The sequence below is a fragment of the Setaria italica genome, chromosome V (assembly GCF_000263155.2).
Source record: "Setaria italica strain Yugu1 chromosome V, Setaria_italica_v2.0, whole genome shotgun sequence".
NCBI classification, from domain to species: domain Eukaryota; kingdom Viridiplantae; phylum Streptophyta; class Magnoliopsida; order Poales; family Poaceae; genus Setaria; species Setaria italica.
The window spans coordinates 3,145,104-3,157,984 of record NC_028454.1 but is presented as its reverse complement, the minus strand read 5'-3'; the positions used below and the strand labels follow the sequence as shown (position 1 = coordinate 3,157,984).

At 41.9% G+C, this 12,881-nt stretch overlaps 1 protein-coding gene across 4 annotated transcripts; it reads left to right on the top strand.

Moving 5' to 3' along the window:
- Positions 1-334: 334 nt before the first annotated feature.
- LOC101786732 (CHD3-type chromatin-remodeling factor PICKLE) lies at positions 335-12,656 on the top strand. Of its 4 annotated transcripts, none has more exons than XM_004967571.3 (9): positions 335-491; positions 3,747-3,834; positions 4,410-4,490; positions 4,611-5,572; positions 6,342-6,402; positions 6,477-6,589; positions 9,261-9,351; positions 10,988-11,035; positions 12,249-12,656. In XM_004967571.3, exons 4-9 carry the CDS (start codon positions 4,611-4,613, stop codon positions 12,288-12,290), a joined length of 1,317 nt encoding a protein of 438 aa, XP_004967628.1. In that variant the 5' UTR covers positions 335-491; positions 3,747-3,834; positions 4,410-4,490; the 3' UTR covers positions 12,291-12,656. The 4 variants fall into 4 exon arrangements, with proteins under 4 accessions (XP_004967628.1, XP_004967626.1, XP_022682698.1 ...); XM_004967569.3 differs by having other exon boundaries at positions 3,747-3,841; XM_022826963.1 differs by lacking the exon at positions 3,747-3,834 and having other exon boundaries at positions 343-491; positions 6,345-6,402.
- The last annotated feature ends 225 nt before the right edge of the window (positions 12,657-12,881 follow it).

Genomic DNA, 12,881 nt, shown 5'->3' with positions numbered 1-12,881 from the left:
AGCAAAAAAATGTGCAAAAAAAGTTGGTGTATGTAAAAAGTTGTTGAGCAATAATGTTGGTGAATGTAAAAAAGTTAAGAAAATGTTAGTCAAAGTCAAAAAATATTGGTAACTATGAATCCAAATTTTTCTTAAAAATGTTGAGAAATGTCAATAAATATTGATATATGTTAAAAATATTAAAGATAATACTCCCTTCTAAAAAAACAAGTCGGGTTCTTCTAAGTTAAATTTTTTTAATTTATTTATAATATGAAATAAGTACCATTAAATTTATCTTAAGATATATTTTTATAATACTCCTGTTTGATGCCGTAACATTGATATTCCCGTCCGGCCGTCCGCCCGTCCGGTTCTTCCCCCCCCTCCCCCCGCTCTCCGTCTCGGACTATCGGCCTTCCTTTCCGGCAGCGGCGACGACAGGGCGAGTTGCGCCCGCCAGTTCTTCGTCGGGCGACGGGCGCTTCGCCGGCGACGAGCATCCGACAGGGGTATGCCCGCCCATTCCCCTCCCTCCCCGTCCTGCTGCGCGAAATGGAACACCCAAACCCCAAATGCATGCCATTTGTGTTCGATTCGGATCTGACCATGTATTTTACCGATGAGATTCGATTTGTACACCCATGTCCTATACTGGGTTCGTCCCTGGTTGTGCCAAACTGAGCTCCCCAAACCCTAGTGTAAGCTATTTGTATTTGGATCTGCCCGTGTACAAGTATATACCTGTATTATACCAAATAACTTCGATTTTTCGCAAAAAAACTATCGGGATCCTAGTTACTGGATCCGACCCTGACGCCTAGTGCCTAGCCGCCTCTAGGCGGCGTGTAGGTTACTGGCTGTGGAGGCTGAAGGAGAGGGAGGTGAGGATAGGGGGAACGAGGGTGAGGAGGTGGAATGAAGGGGAGGGTGAAGTATTTCTGAGCTGGGTATGTCATGAGAGCAATTTTTAAAACGAAAAAAAGGATTAGGGTTATGAGCTAGCCGGTCGGTGGGGGCACCTAATTCCTAGCTTGCCTAGGTGGCTTGTCGTTTTGCGCTAGTCGGGCGGTTGGGTTGCGCTAGTCGGGCGCTAGGTGGAAGGAAGGGGAGGGTGGAGTATTTCTGAGCTGGGTATGTCATGAGAGCAATTTTTAAAACGAAAAAAAGGATTAGGGTTACGCTGGAGTCATATGGGCTAGTCGGGCGATTGGGGCGCCTAATTCCTAGCCTGCCTGCCTAGGTGGCTTGTCGTTTTGCGCTAGTCGGGTGGTCGGGTTGCCAAGTTCCTAGCTCGCTTAGGTGGCGGCTGTTTGATCTGGCATATGGATGGTGAAGGAGAGAGGTGAGGAAGGAGTGGTCATGGAGGATGATGAGGAAGGGTCGGCGGAAGGAAGGAGAAGGTGGATGAGATTAGTGGTGGCGGGGATGTGGTCTAAATGGAGCAAGGGGTGAGAATGACAGCAAAGGACGTTGATTCAGCGGCAGCTAAGGTCTACACCTTATCCAGGCGTCCACCTTGCTGCCCCAAGGGCTGCCGGGCACCTTGTAGTGCCCAAGATCTTCCTAAGGAGGCCATTTTTTTTAACACTAGTTGCCTGATGAGGCGGCAATGATTTAATGTTTTTTATGCAATGTTATGAATGCGTATGCTCGTCCTTTGAGTTGGTTGCTTCCAGAACAGTTATGCAGAGCATTTAATTACTTGCTTTTAGGACAGCAAAATAGTGTGAATCTGTTGGTCGTTTAGGCAAAACATGAATAATTTTGATGTAATGCACATTTCAGACGATTCTTTATTTCGAGTTCCCTAAACTAGTTGGTGGAGTTTGGCTTGAACTAAATAGATACCCTTTTATCCATGAATTCAGACATGACATGGTGCCTCAAACTGTTTGTATCTCCTGTTAAGCTTCTGTTCGACTAGTTGTTCCCGTAACTCTTATGTTTCCTAAATTCCGTCTTTAGGTGATCCTTAGCACTGCGATTTGGCAATTATGTGCTGTGCCAATTCCTTACTTTATCATGATAACTTCAGCGAATTAAACTGCTTAGTTATCATGATATTTTCAGCAAATTTAAACTGTGCTTTTGTAAGGTATCAACTGTATTTGGACAATTTGAGGCACCATGTGGTAGCCGAAATTCAAGGATCTAGGATAGGATAAGAAGTGAAAGATGCAGTCATAGCAAACAATGTAGTGATATCTCTACTAGTTGGAATTTTTCTTAACATTTATTGGGACTATTTGAAGGGCAGACCTGGTGCAGTGGTAGAGACTCTCCACTTGTGGCCTGTAGGTCCTGGGTTCGAACCAGCCTCTCTGCAGATTTTTATAGGAATTTTGTAAGTGTAAGGTTGTCTGTGAATTCCCTTCTTTAGACTCCACGTTGCGTGGGAGCTTCCAGCACTGGGTACACCCTTTTCTTTTATTGTACCCTAGCGGTTGCAGTGACCTTAGTAGCACCCCAGGTCCTGGGTTCGAATCCCTATGGGAGTAAATTTCAGGCTAGGCAAAAAAGGTCACTCGTTGGTTCCCCTGGTCGGCATGGGTGAACTGACCTGTGGTGGGTGGGCCCTCATGTAAGGGGTTGGTCATGGCTTGGGCCTCAAAGCACGGGTCAAGACCCGAACCACAGGGGGCAGCATCTCCATGCATGTTGGGGGGGGGGGGGGCACCTTTCGCGACCTTTCTTGGCTGGGCTCCGGTTGAGCTCTTCTTAGTGAAATACCGTGGGGGCAGTCTTTCCCCCACCGGCCGAGTTTCTTGAACCTTATGATGAGTTTGTTTCCGATTTGCAATTGTGGATTTCTGTTCCAAAATATAGGCCACAAAAAGATACACGGTTAGCTTAGGCACATCATGTTCCAATGCCTCTGTCCATAACCAAATTTTCCTTTTATCCAAGACACCCCAGCCATGATTTTCAAGGGGTTGCCACCATCTCAGGCAGGTAATAGGAAGAGATCACATTGTAGCTCAGGGAAGAACAGCTCTTCCAGTAGAGGATGTGGTTGGCAGATAGATGAGATGGGCGGCAACAGAGGCAGAGGAAATGGTGGCAGTCAAAGAGGTAGGTATTATCGCTGGTATAGGTGGAAGGGCTTGCAACATGGATGGGGAAGCAGGGAACAGTATGGGGGTAAGCTTCTTTGGATGGTGGCTCTGGGAGGTGGTGACGTAGTGTGGTTATGGGCTGCCATGAATGAGAACAGCATTGGAGAGGGGACTGTTTTTTTCACTAGGGCATGGGAAGGGAAGGGGTGCTTAATGGGATGTTAAGTCTGGGATTGAGCTTTTACTTGTCTAATTGACTGATTGCCAGACTGGTAATGGCCCATTTATATTGCTATTTCTCCTTTTCTGGCTGATATTTATATCTTTGCTTTTAAAATACTAATTTAATTTATTTGTGTATGGTGCCGCCTCACCTCACACCATAATTGCCTAGGTGGTATGGGGGGAGGGTCTCCTTACCTCCCCTACCTCCTTAATAAGTTTGCCACAATCCTCTTCTTCCCTCATCTCCTACGCCATCCGTAATCTACCCTCCCAGCCCCTGTTTACCCCATTGTGTCCCTGCCTCCTCTTATCCCTACATGATACATGATCCTCTAGCACTACCTCCTCTCTTCTCTGATTATAGATCGATTACAGGCATATGCTTTACTAAACTTATTGAATCTGAGATTTGTTTGTCATACGTATTTTAATTCTAAACCTAGGACCAATTTATGCCTCAGCAATGTTCACTCTTTGTGACAGATCTATTGCTATTTCTCTGGTGATGCCTGCAATTCGGATCAAAACTGAAGGATAGGAGGAATATATATATATATATCTATGAGTTGAGGTTGAGGGTAAAAGTGGTTTTGCACTGCTATCCCTCCTTTGTCGTGTAACCTGGTTCTATATAGTTGATTTCATTATTTTCTGGTGATGAACTGAACCCCTGGATATTTCGAGTTGAAATGTTGGAATTCCTATCTTTCTCCAGTATTGCTTGCCTGCAGTGACGACCCATTGCCTGGTCTTACACTAAGACTCGTTATTTGTTGTGAGGATGAATGTGTTTATTCATTTTTTCCTCGAAATGCGCAGGAAAAATCTGTTTATTCTGTACCCGGGCTTCTTGGTTGTCATTTGATAATGTGCAGCTTGTGTTATTATATAATAGGATTGTTTTGAAATTTCAGCAAAGCTCTTAAATGATAAAAGCCTGTCAGCTTGTGGATTATAATCATTTCGTTTGTGTTTCATTGCACTGTTTCAGAAATTTGGTACAATTCTGAAAACTGTGAAGAATTAGGTTGCATGACAGAAACCTTATAGCATGCTCTTTAGTGATATTGGTTTTTTTATTTTTTTGCAGACCGAGATCTTAATTTTTCTAATTCTAATTTTTCTAATTCATTATCCACCTTCCAGGAACTTGTTTTCATAGAATTTGGATGATTGGATTACTTAATTATGTTTGAATCTCATTAAGCAATATTCTGCAACAGATAGGTATGATCTTATAACTCGTGAGTAGATGAGTTGTTCAGTATGAGTTTACATTCTTATTCCAGTATTGATTTGTTTTGGTTCTAAACAGTTTGTTGCATGCTGTCATATGTGCTGTAACAGATGACTCCAAAATGGAGCGAATGCTCTTCAAATAGCTACAGAGAACTATCTTCACATGAAAATGGAGAGTGCAAATCAACCTTAACAGAAAAAGTCCCTTTGCCCAAAAGCTGTTTTGATTTACCAACTGCCAACACAATGTGCTCCCTATCTGCACAGAAGAAGGATGGCAATGTTTATAAAAGGCGGAAGATGGACAAGGATTCAAATTCTCTTACAACATATGAAGAGGCTAAAGAAACGATGACTCAAAATTGTGCAACGTCTGATGACCACTCGTCATTAGTGCTACCGGTTGTCTCCTCAGAAGCAATGCCTTTCAATTCAACAGCCAACACGACAGGTCCTATCCTAGATTGTGAAGAGGCTACCGAGGTTTCATTGGAGCCAAATTCTGCTACGAATGGTAGAAGCTTGGTTTCAAGTATGTCACCATCTTCCATGGTTCTAGACAAAAAGGATGCTGCTGAATGTTCGTCCTCAAATATCAGCCCTACAGAACCAATTACTGAGCATATGTCACCAAGGGATCTTTGCATTGCCATACTGAAAAAAGATGGACTTATAACTGAATCAAGAGCAAGAATAAAAGATGATTTCACTGATAGTGATGCCAACCCAATGTTGGCATGCAATACTTGTGGCTGCTTGGAGCATTCATTAAAGATGCTAATATGTGATTCTTGTGAAGCAGCATTTCATCTGTCTTGTTGCGCCCCTCCTATTAAGGAACTACCAACTGATGAATGGTACTGTGCGCCATGCTTGTGTAAGAAACCTAAGAGTGTTTACGGCAAACTCTCGGAGGGCAAGGTCCTGCCTTCCAGGAATACTAACCAAAGGCCTCATGGCATGAGTCATATAGATTACATGCTGAAGGATGCTGAACCATATGTTACTGGGGTTCGAATTGGTAGAGATTTTCAAGCAGAAGTACCAGAATGGTCTGGTTCAACTTCGAGGTGTGCTTATTTATGCAAGGCATTAGTTCCAACATTTGCATTAATTATGAATTTTTTCTCGAATATGCAAGAGAACTGCATATCATTGCATTAGGTCATGTAATTTTTGGTATATCAAATTTCAGTTTCCGAAGGTTGCTAATTTCGTGGAGAAACATTTGTTACACCTTTTTTACTGTTTTTGATTGCTATGATCTAATTTCTTGTTCAAGAAACATCATCTTGAAATTTAGGTATGATTTTGTTGATATGCTTTTCCTGGTCTTCGCATTGGATACGTACATAGCTAAATCAAATAAATTACAATTTATTATTTTAAATTATTTGTATTTCCAAACCACCTTAGTTATCTATTCTATCTGATAGCTAATTGACCATTCTCTCAAAAGGAACAGTCTTACTTTCCATTTTAGAAGATATGATGAGTGTTTTATTATTGGAACTTTACCTGCTGTCTCTTCTTCTGCGCCTTTTCTACCTTTCCATATTTACGAAGTATGTGGAATTTCTGACTAGTAGCCAGTAGTGTGTTTAATCATTACTGATCGATCAGATCATTTAACACGTAAGTCCTTATAAAGTAACTGCAAGGTACTATTTACAGCAGTGGTCTGGGCCTGCTCACTGCATGGGCCCGTGCCGTCCATGACATGTATAAATTGTATTTAGATATCATGTGTTATGTTGTTTTGTTGTCATACAATAATTGGCCCTGGACCATTTCTTAAATTTGCAACACTCATGATTATGTTTTTAATTTTTTGTGCAGCAGTGATGGTTATTTTGATGAGCCCTCTGAATTTGACCCCGCTGAACTAACCAATTTTAATGTAAGCTTCTACCTTTGTATTAGTAGTGTTCCCTATACAAAGTTTCTTAACCGTGTTTTTTTTTCTTTGCATAGTTGTGCAAAACGAGTAATCAAAGCCAATCTTCCATTGGTAATTGGATACAATGCCGTGAGACTTTGAACCCAGGAGACTCCGACAAGCAAGTTGTCTGTGGCAAATGGAGAAGGTAATGCAATTTTCTGTTTTTAAGTTTCTTTAAAGAAGAGTTGAGGCTTTGGGGCCTTGCCGGTGCTAAAAAAATTCAGGATTTATTTCAGGGTCAAGGGGAGGGTCAAGTGAGAGTTTCTTAGTTTAGGTCTGTGGGATGCTGCAGCAGCCTTATTTCCTCCTTTGTGAGGAAATGAGTCTGTTTTGTACGGGGATCTTTCCCCTTCTTTCTCTCTTAATATAAAGATACGCAGCTCTCCTGCGTGTTCGATAAAAAAGGTTTCTAGGTATATATTTGTCTTGTTAGTATTTATTTTGTCATTAGAAAAGAATTTCACAACTTAATGAAAGCTAATTTTAATGCAAAATTGAGTTACACTTTCAACAGCACTTCCCCCGAGTGATGTTTTGGTCAGCTATTTCGTTGGAAGCTTTAAAACTTTTCTTTCCCATCATGTTACAATGTGGCTAGTAGTGGTTCCCATCTGGGATTGGGCAGAAACTGGTCAAAACATGGTTAGAGCAACTCCAGCAGTAGCCCCTACTTCAAGACCCCTACTTCCTGAGGGGCTCTCCTTACTTTTCTGGGGCCTGCTTTTTGCACACAACTCCAGCAATATCCCCTACTTCTCGACTCCTACTCATTTTTCTTTTCTATTTTCATACATGCTCTATGTATAATCTTCAATTCACACAACAACAATTCAAACAAAATATTTGTAATGCATACAAATAAACCATATTTAAATTTGTGATTTCAAAGATGACAATTGAAATTCAAATTCAATTTTTTCGAACATAAAACCATAGGCATAAAGAAATTGTCCATCACACCACATAGTTCATGTCACAACATGGTGCACGACAAATTAGGATCAAACTACAGCAAAATTTTCATCATGGTAGGATTTGGCCTCGGACACATCCATCATCGTCCTCCCACCATTGAGCTATGAGGTCATCATCGTCGGAGAAGACCATCTTCACAATTCTCTAAAAAATTACAGGAAAACATTGTTTCTCAGTCTTCTTAGTCTTCTTTCTGCAGGAATGGTCAGCTATCTTCTGAAATTGCATATCCATCTAGAGTAACAGGTTATTCCCTAGTGAAATTCAGAGCACAACAAGTAAAGACGCAATACAAGTCTGAACTACCAGAACTTGTCTTGTGAATGCTCAGATCTTACCCATCAGGCCAACACTATTGCTTATTACCTTAAACAAATTAAAAATCTGCACATACGAGAGAGATTGAAGATCGATAATTGCATTTGTATACCTCAAACAAATTGGAATTGGACTGTTGATTCGTCTTGCTGCTGTGGAGATGAAATGGTGGCGTGGTGCTCACCCTGCCTGGCGGCAAGCTTGTGGGCTGCAGGTTGCACTTGCCTCGCCCCTGGTGCCGCTTGTCCGCACGAGCGCAGCTGTTGCCAGGCTATGTGAATGCCAGCTTGCCAAGCCTCGCGCCGTTGACCTGCTGCCTCGCGAGCCCCAACACTGTTGTCCAATCCCTTTTGACTGCCTGTGCGAATAAGAGTAGCCGTACGAGAGGAGGCCTGGCGACAAACTCGCTGGAGCCGACCACGCACGTGCCGATCTGTACTGGCTGCGGCCGGATTTGGTGTCCACCCGTGCCGATTTGCACCGCCGCCGGTTAGATCTTATTCGGCGCCTGGCAGGGGTAGGTGGATGGGCAGCGCGTGATGTGGTCGAGCGGCGCGGCTGTGGGCGTTTGTACGCGCACTTGCAGATAGTGGGGAGGGCGGAGGAGCACTGGATGTGGTGTTTTTCGGCAAGGAAGCTGGCGGTGGTGGCGAGGCTGCCTGTGCGGCAAAGTGGAAGTGGGGAGACGCTCATAGTCAACGAACGAAACCACTGAGTAGGGGCCTCCCTATGGACCTGTGGGAGAAGGGGCCGGAAGAGGGAATTTGGGTGCCTGAGTAGGGACCCTACTGGGGTGGGTTTTTTTGCCCTCAATCCCTACTTTTTGAGTAGAGGCCTGAGTAGGGGCTTTGCTGGAGTTGCTCTTAGCTGGTTAAGTTTGGTCTATTAATGGCCAGACGTGGGATATGAAAATAACATCTCTATGAAATATTGATTTTTTGGTGGGATTGCACATTAGGTAGTGCTTCAAACTGTTACCGTGAACCTCCCTCTAGAAAATTTCAAAAAAATGCCCATCCGAACTGTTATATGTGTCACCTGTGTAAAATTAAAAGAACCAGTGGCAATCTAACTTCTTTAAAATGTAACAAATTTATCATACATAGTGCAGTTTGACCGTTTCCCCCTGATTGTATTGGTTGTGAAGCTATTGATGTAACTGAAAAATTAAATGATGATCTTGCTTTTCTGTATAGAGCATCCCTTTTTGCTGTGTTTTCCTCTTTATCCACCTTGACAGAGGGAGTTCCTTTTTTTCCTTTATTTTTACTATATCACTATTATTAATACCTTATTTATATTTATTTTTCTTTTCTCTTTCATTTCCCCTTTTGATGGTGGCTCTTGTTGGGTTTCAAAATAAAGCATTAGTTCTATTTCCCAACTTGCTGGAAACTAAAATTTTGTTGTTGTTGACTGAAACATATGGAAGTTTTATGCCAACATAAATTCTACTTTCCCTTGTATCTTATGCATTTATAAAGGTACACCATAAATATTTTGTCTCATGGAATATCCTGCAGGGCACCCCTATATGTTGTACAGACAGATGATTGGGAATGTTTTTGTTGTCTTCTTTGGGATCCAGCACATGCTGATTGTGCTGTTCCGCAGGTAATATTGTACTTATTTTGTTACAATTGCTAAAATAGTGTAAATCATTTTACCTCAGTTAAATAACTGCATTTGCAGGGTGGTAATGTAACCTAATTTGAACCATACACTTGATGACAATTCTTGCACCTTGTTTCCTTGATACCATGACTAGCATGTCATAATGCTTTTATGACAATTTTTCTGAGTTTTTTTAATTTGTTTCTTATATCCAGCTAGTTCACAATAGTCTTTAGTTCCTTAAATTTTACTATATCACTTTTGAACCCAAAATAATTTTCTTTGTCAATTTTACATTTCTATTATTCTGAAGGCCTATCAATGAAATCAGTTATACATAGAGTTCCACAAAGAAAATGATAAAATGCATAAAGATTTGAATGACTGATATGAGGCTTGTAAGTTATATACAATTGCCAGATTTATGATATTGCATACTATTGTTCAACCCATGGAAGTTACCTGTATGCTTGTATAATTGTAAACAATTTTAAAAGGGTACTCTATTTCTTTAAACAAAGGATGTTCGAGCAGACTAGCAGGGTGCCTTATCCCTTCCTAAATATGGCTGAAATATGTTGGACATTGAAGAGCTGTAGCAAAAGAAACTACAGCCAGAACTGATTTTGTTACCACTTAATAATTATTTAACCATGGGTACAGTATTTTCTTCAAATAATGGATTCATTCGACACACTCTTGTGATTATATGTGTCTGAGTGTGTGCCCGCATGATTTTGTGTACAACTACAATCTATGCATCCTTTTGTCATTGGAATACTTTTTTTCCTTAAGTGGATATCTGGAATTTAGATATTTGAGCAATTCTTTCTCTGGTTGAGACTGGGTGGAACTAATAAGCAATGTTCGAAAGGGCGGAATTCCGTGGTCGCCTAAGCGCCTTATGTGCTGGGCGGCGGGGTACCGCGGCGCCTAGGGGGTAGGCGGTCCCCTAGGCGGCTCGTGGTGGCAGAGGAGGAGGAGGCAGCGGCAGGTGTGCGGAGGGAGGAGGCAGGGGCCGGGTGGAGGAGGAGGTAGGGGCGGGTGCGCGGAGGAGGAGGAGGCAGGGCGGCGGTAGAGGAGGCAGGGGCAGGCGCGGAGGAGGAGGAAGGGTGGCGGTAGAGGAGGCGGGGGCAGGCGCAGAGGAGGCAGGGGCGGAGGTGGGCTGTTGGATAGTTGGGCTGCTTTGATGTGCTTTCTTTTTGACTCAAGGCCAACTGGTCCCCTGTTTTTCTTTTCTTTTAGAGGTATATGATGTGTATGGCAAGGTATATGTATGTATATGGCACTGCCTAGAAAAACGCCTTGAAACGCCTAGTCCTGCCTAGGCACGCCTAGGCTCTAGGCGGTGGGTCACCGCCTAGAGAGCGCCTAGCGCCTTTTCTAACCTTGCTAATAAGAGGGTTTTCTGTAGTGAGGATTCTGCTTCAACCAATAACATTTAGATCTTTTTTTTTAATGTACCATCAGAAACGATTGATCAGTGGTAGTCTGCCCTAGTGGTTGTAGTTGTCCTCAGAATCCTTTTGGTATCGTACCCTCTAGTGGTATAAGAAACCTCTGGTTGGTCTATTGTTACTGTCAATTTTTTTTTCATCAACGCTATTTGTTTCATGAATTTTATATTCCGGTGTAGGAATTGAAGACCAGTGAAGTTCAGAAGCAGCTGAGGTTTGTAAACATGGTAATTTCCAATCCTACAAGCTGGTGGATTGTATTTATTTTATTACTCATTCTATACAATAAAAACATGCAGTGTGGCCTATTTTTTGTGCCTGAAAAATCTATAAAATTTGGTGAGAGACAAAGATTATGAATGAATGCCATGAATCTGTTCAAAAAAAAGTGTATTTTTCATCCCTTAGGTATTTTGAAAGTGTGACATTCATCCTTCATGTTTTAATTGGTGCAATTCGATCCCTTAACTAATTATGTTGGTGCACTAATCATCCCCACCTTGACGTAACAATGGTCTTTGCCATCTAATGGTGGTTTATGCCACATAACACTGTTAGTGATATAATGAGTCAAAAATATGAAACCCATAAAAAAATCAGTAAATCATCCAAAATGGCTACCCATAATTCTTTTAGGAAAAATTAACGGAACTGATTCACACCGAACTGTTATGGCTAAGCAGTGATTAGCAAGATGATTACATGACCAAAACAGCTGTTATATGATACTAAACCATGATTAAACTAAGGTGGGGATCATAAATGCACCGGTTTAGTAAGTTAAGGGGTTGATTTGCATCAAATGAAACATGAGGGATGAATGTCTCACTTTTGCAATACTTAAGGGATGAAAAATACACTTTTTCTGTTCAAAAAAGAAATCTTAGGGCACATAGTAACTACAGATTAGGACATAGAACTCACATGTGTTTTTGACCTGTCTACATATTAATCTGTACAGTGCTTGATTAATGTAACATGGACCCAGAGCGGGTGTCGGGACTTGGGTTCGAGTATCTGATTCAGCAGAATTTTGTGGGACACGCCAAATACTGATACCACAAACACGGGCATAGGGTGTCTGACTCAGTAAAAAAAATAGGACAGGTGTCCGGGTAACACTGTGCTTGATCCTTACAACATAGTAATTATGGATCTCTGAATGCACTTGTCAACAGGGCTGGGTCTTGACAAAATAGTAAATATGGGCTATGCAGTTGTGGGTTGGAATCACCATCTGATTCAGTGATTTGACATGCTAATACTTTCAACTGTTTGAAGTAACTACATGAGGTTCTTGCTGCTGAACAGCATGGTTGTGTAGCAGATAGATGCCTTCCAGATGCTATACTGATGTTACCAGTTTAAGTACATTGCTTGTTTATTTACTGACTATTGTTTGAGTTCAAACTGACACTCTTTATGTTAACGATATTTCAGGTGAAGAAACAGCTGGTGGACCAAAACCAAAATCCCGCTTAAATTCCAGTATCATAGCGGGGCGGTTCCTTATTGTATGAATTACTGTATGTGGGGGTTATCATGTTACTAGCCATCGGTAGTCAATAGAACATATGGGAATTTTGCTGTTGTAGCCTGCTCAACTAATCTGACTGTGTACACCGTTCTGGCGTTCCCCTCTGTACTGCCCTCTATAGGTTTGTGGTACAAAAAGAGTTGTACAACATAGGTCTGTCCAGTTTTGGAAGCAGCGTGTTGATACTGTTGTAGTCGCTGCTAAATGTTTCTGTAATCCTGCCCCAAGTTTTGGTCCATGTAACTTTTGGATGAGGTTTGATCAAGGGGGAAAAGTGGAAAGCCAACTAGCATCAGGTATTGTGTGCGCCATTTCATAGATGTTATCTTACAGGGACGTCATTTCGGAATGCCTGTCGTGCGTTTGTGCAATTTGCAGATAGTTGTTTGGTTTGGAATGCTATCATTTCAAGAGAATAGGCATTAGGCTGGGGAAACGGCATTCTGGAAGTGCTACCGAATTATGATTGGCAACTGCTATTTACTGAAACCACCCTTCATTGTGCCATTCTATCAAACTAAGCAAGCAGTGGAAAG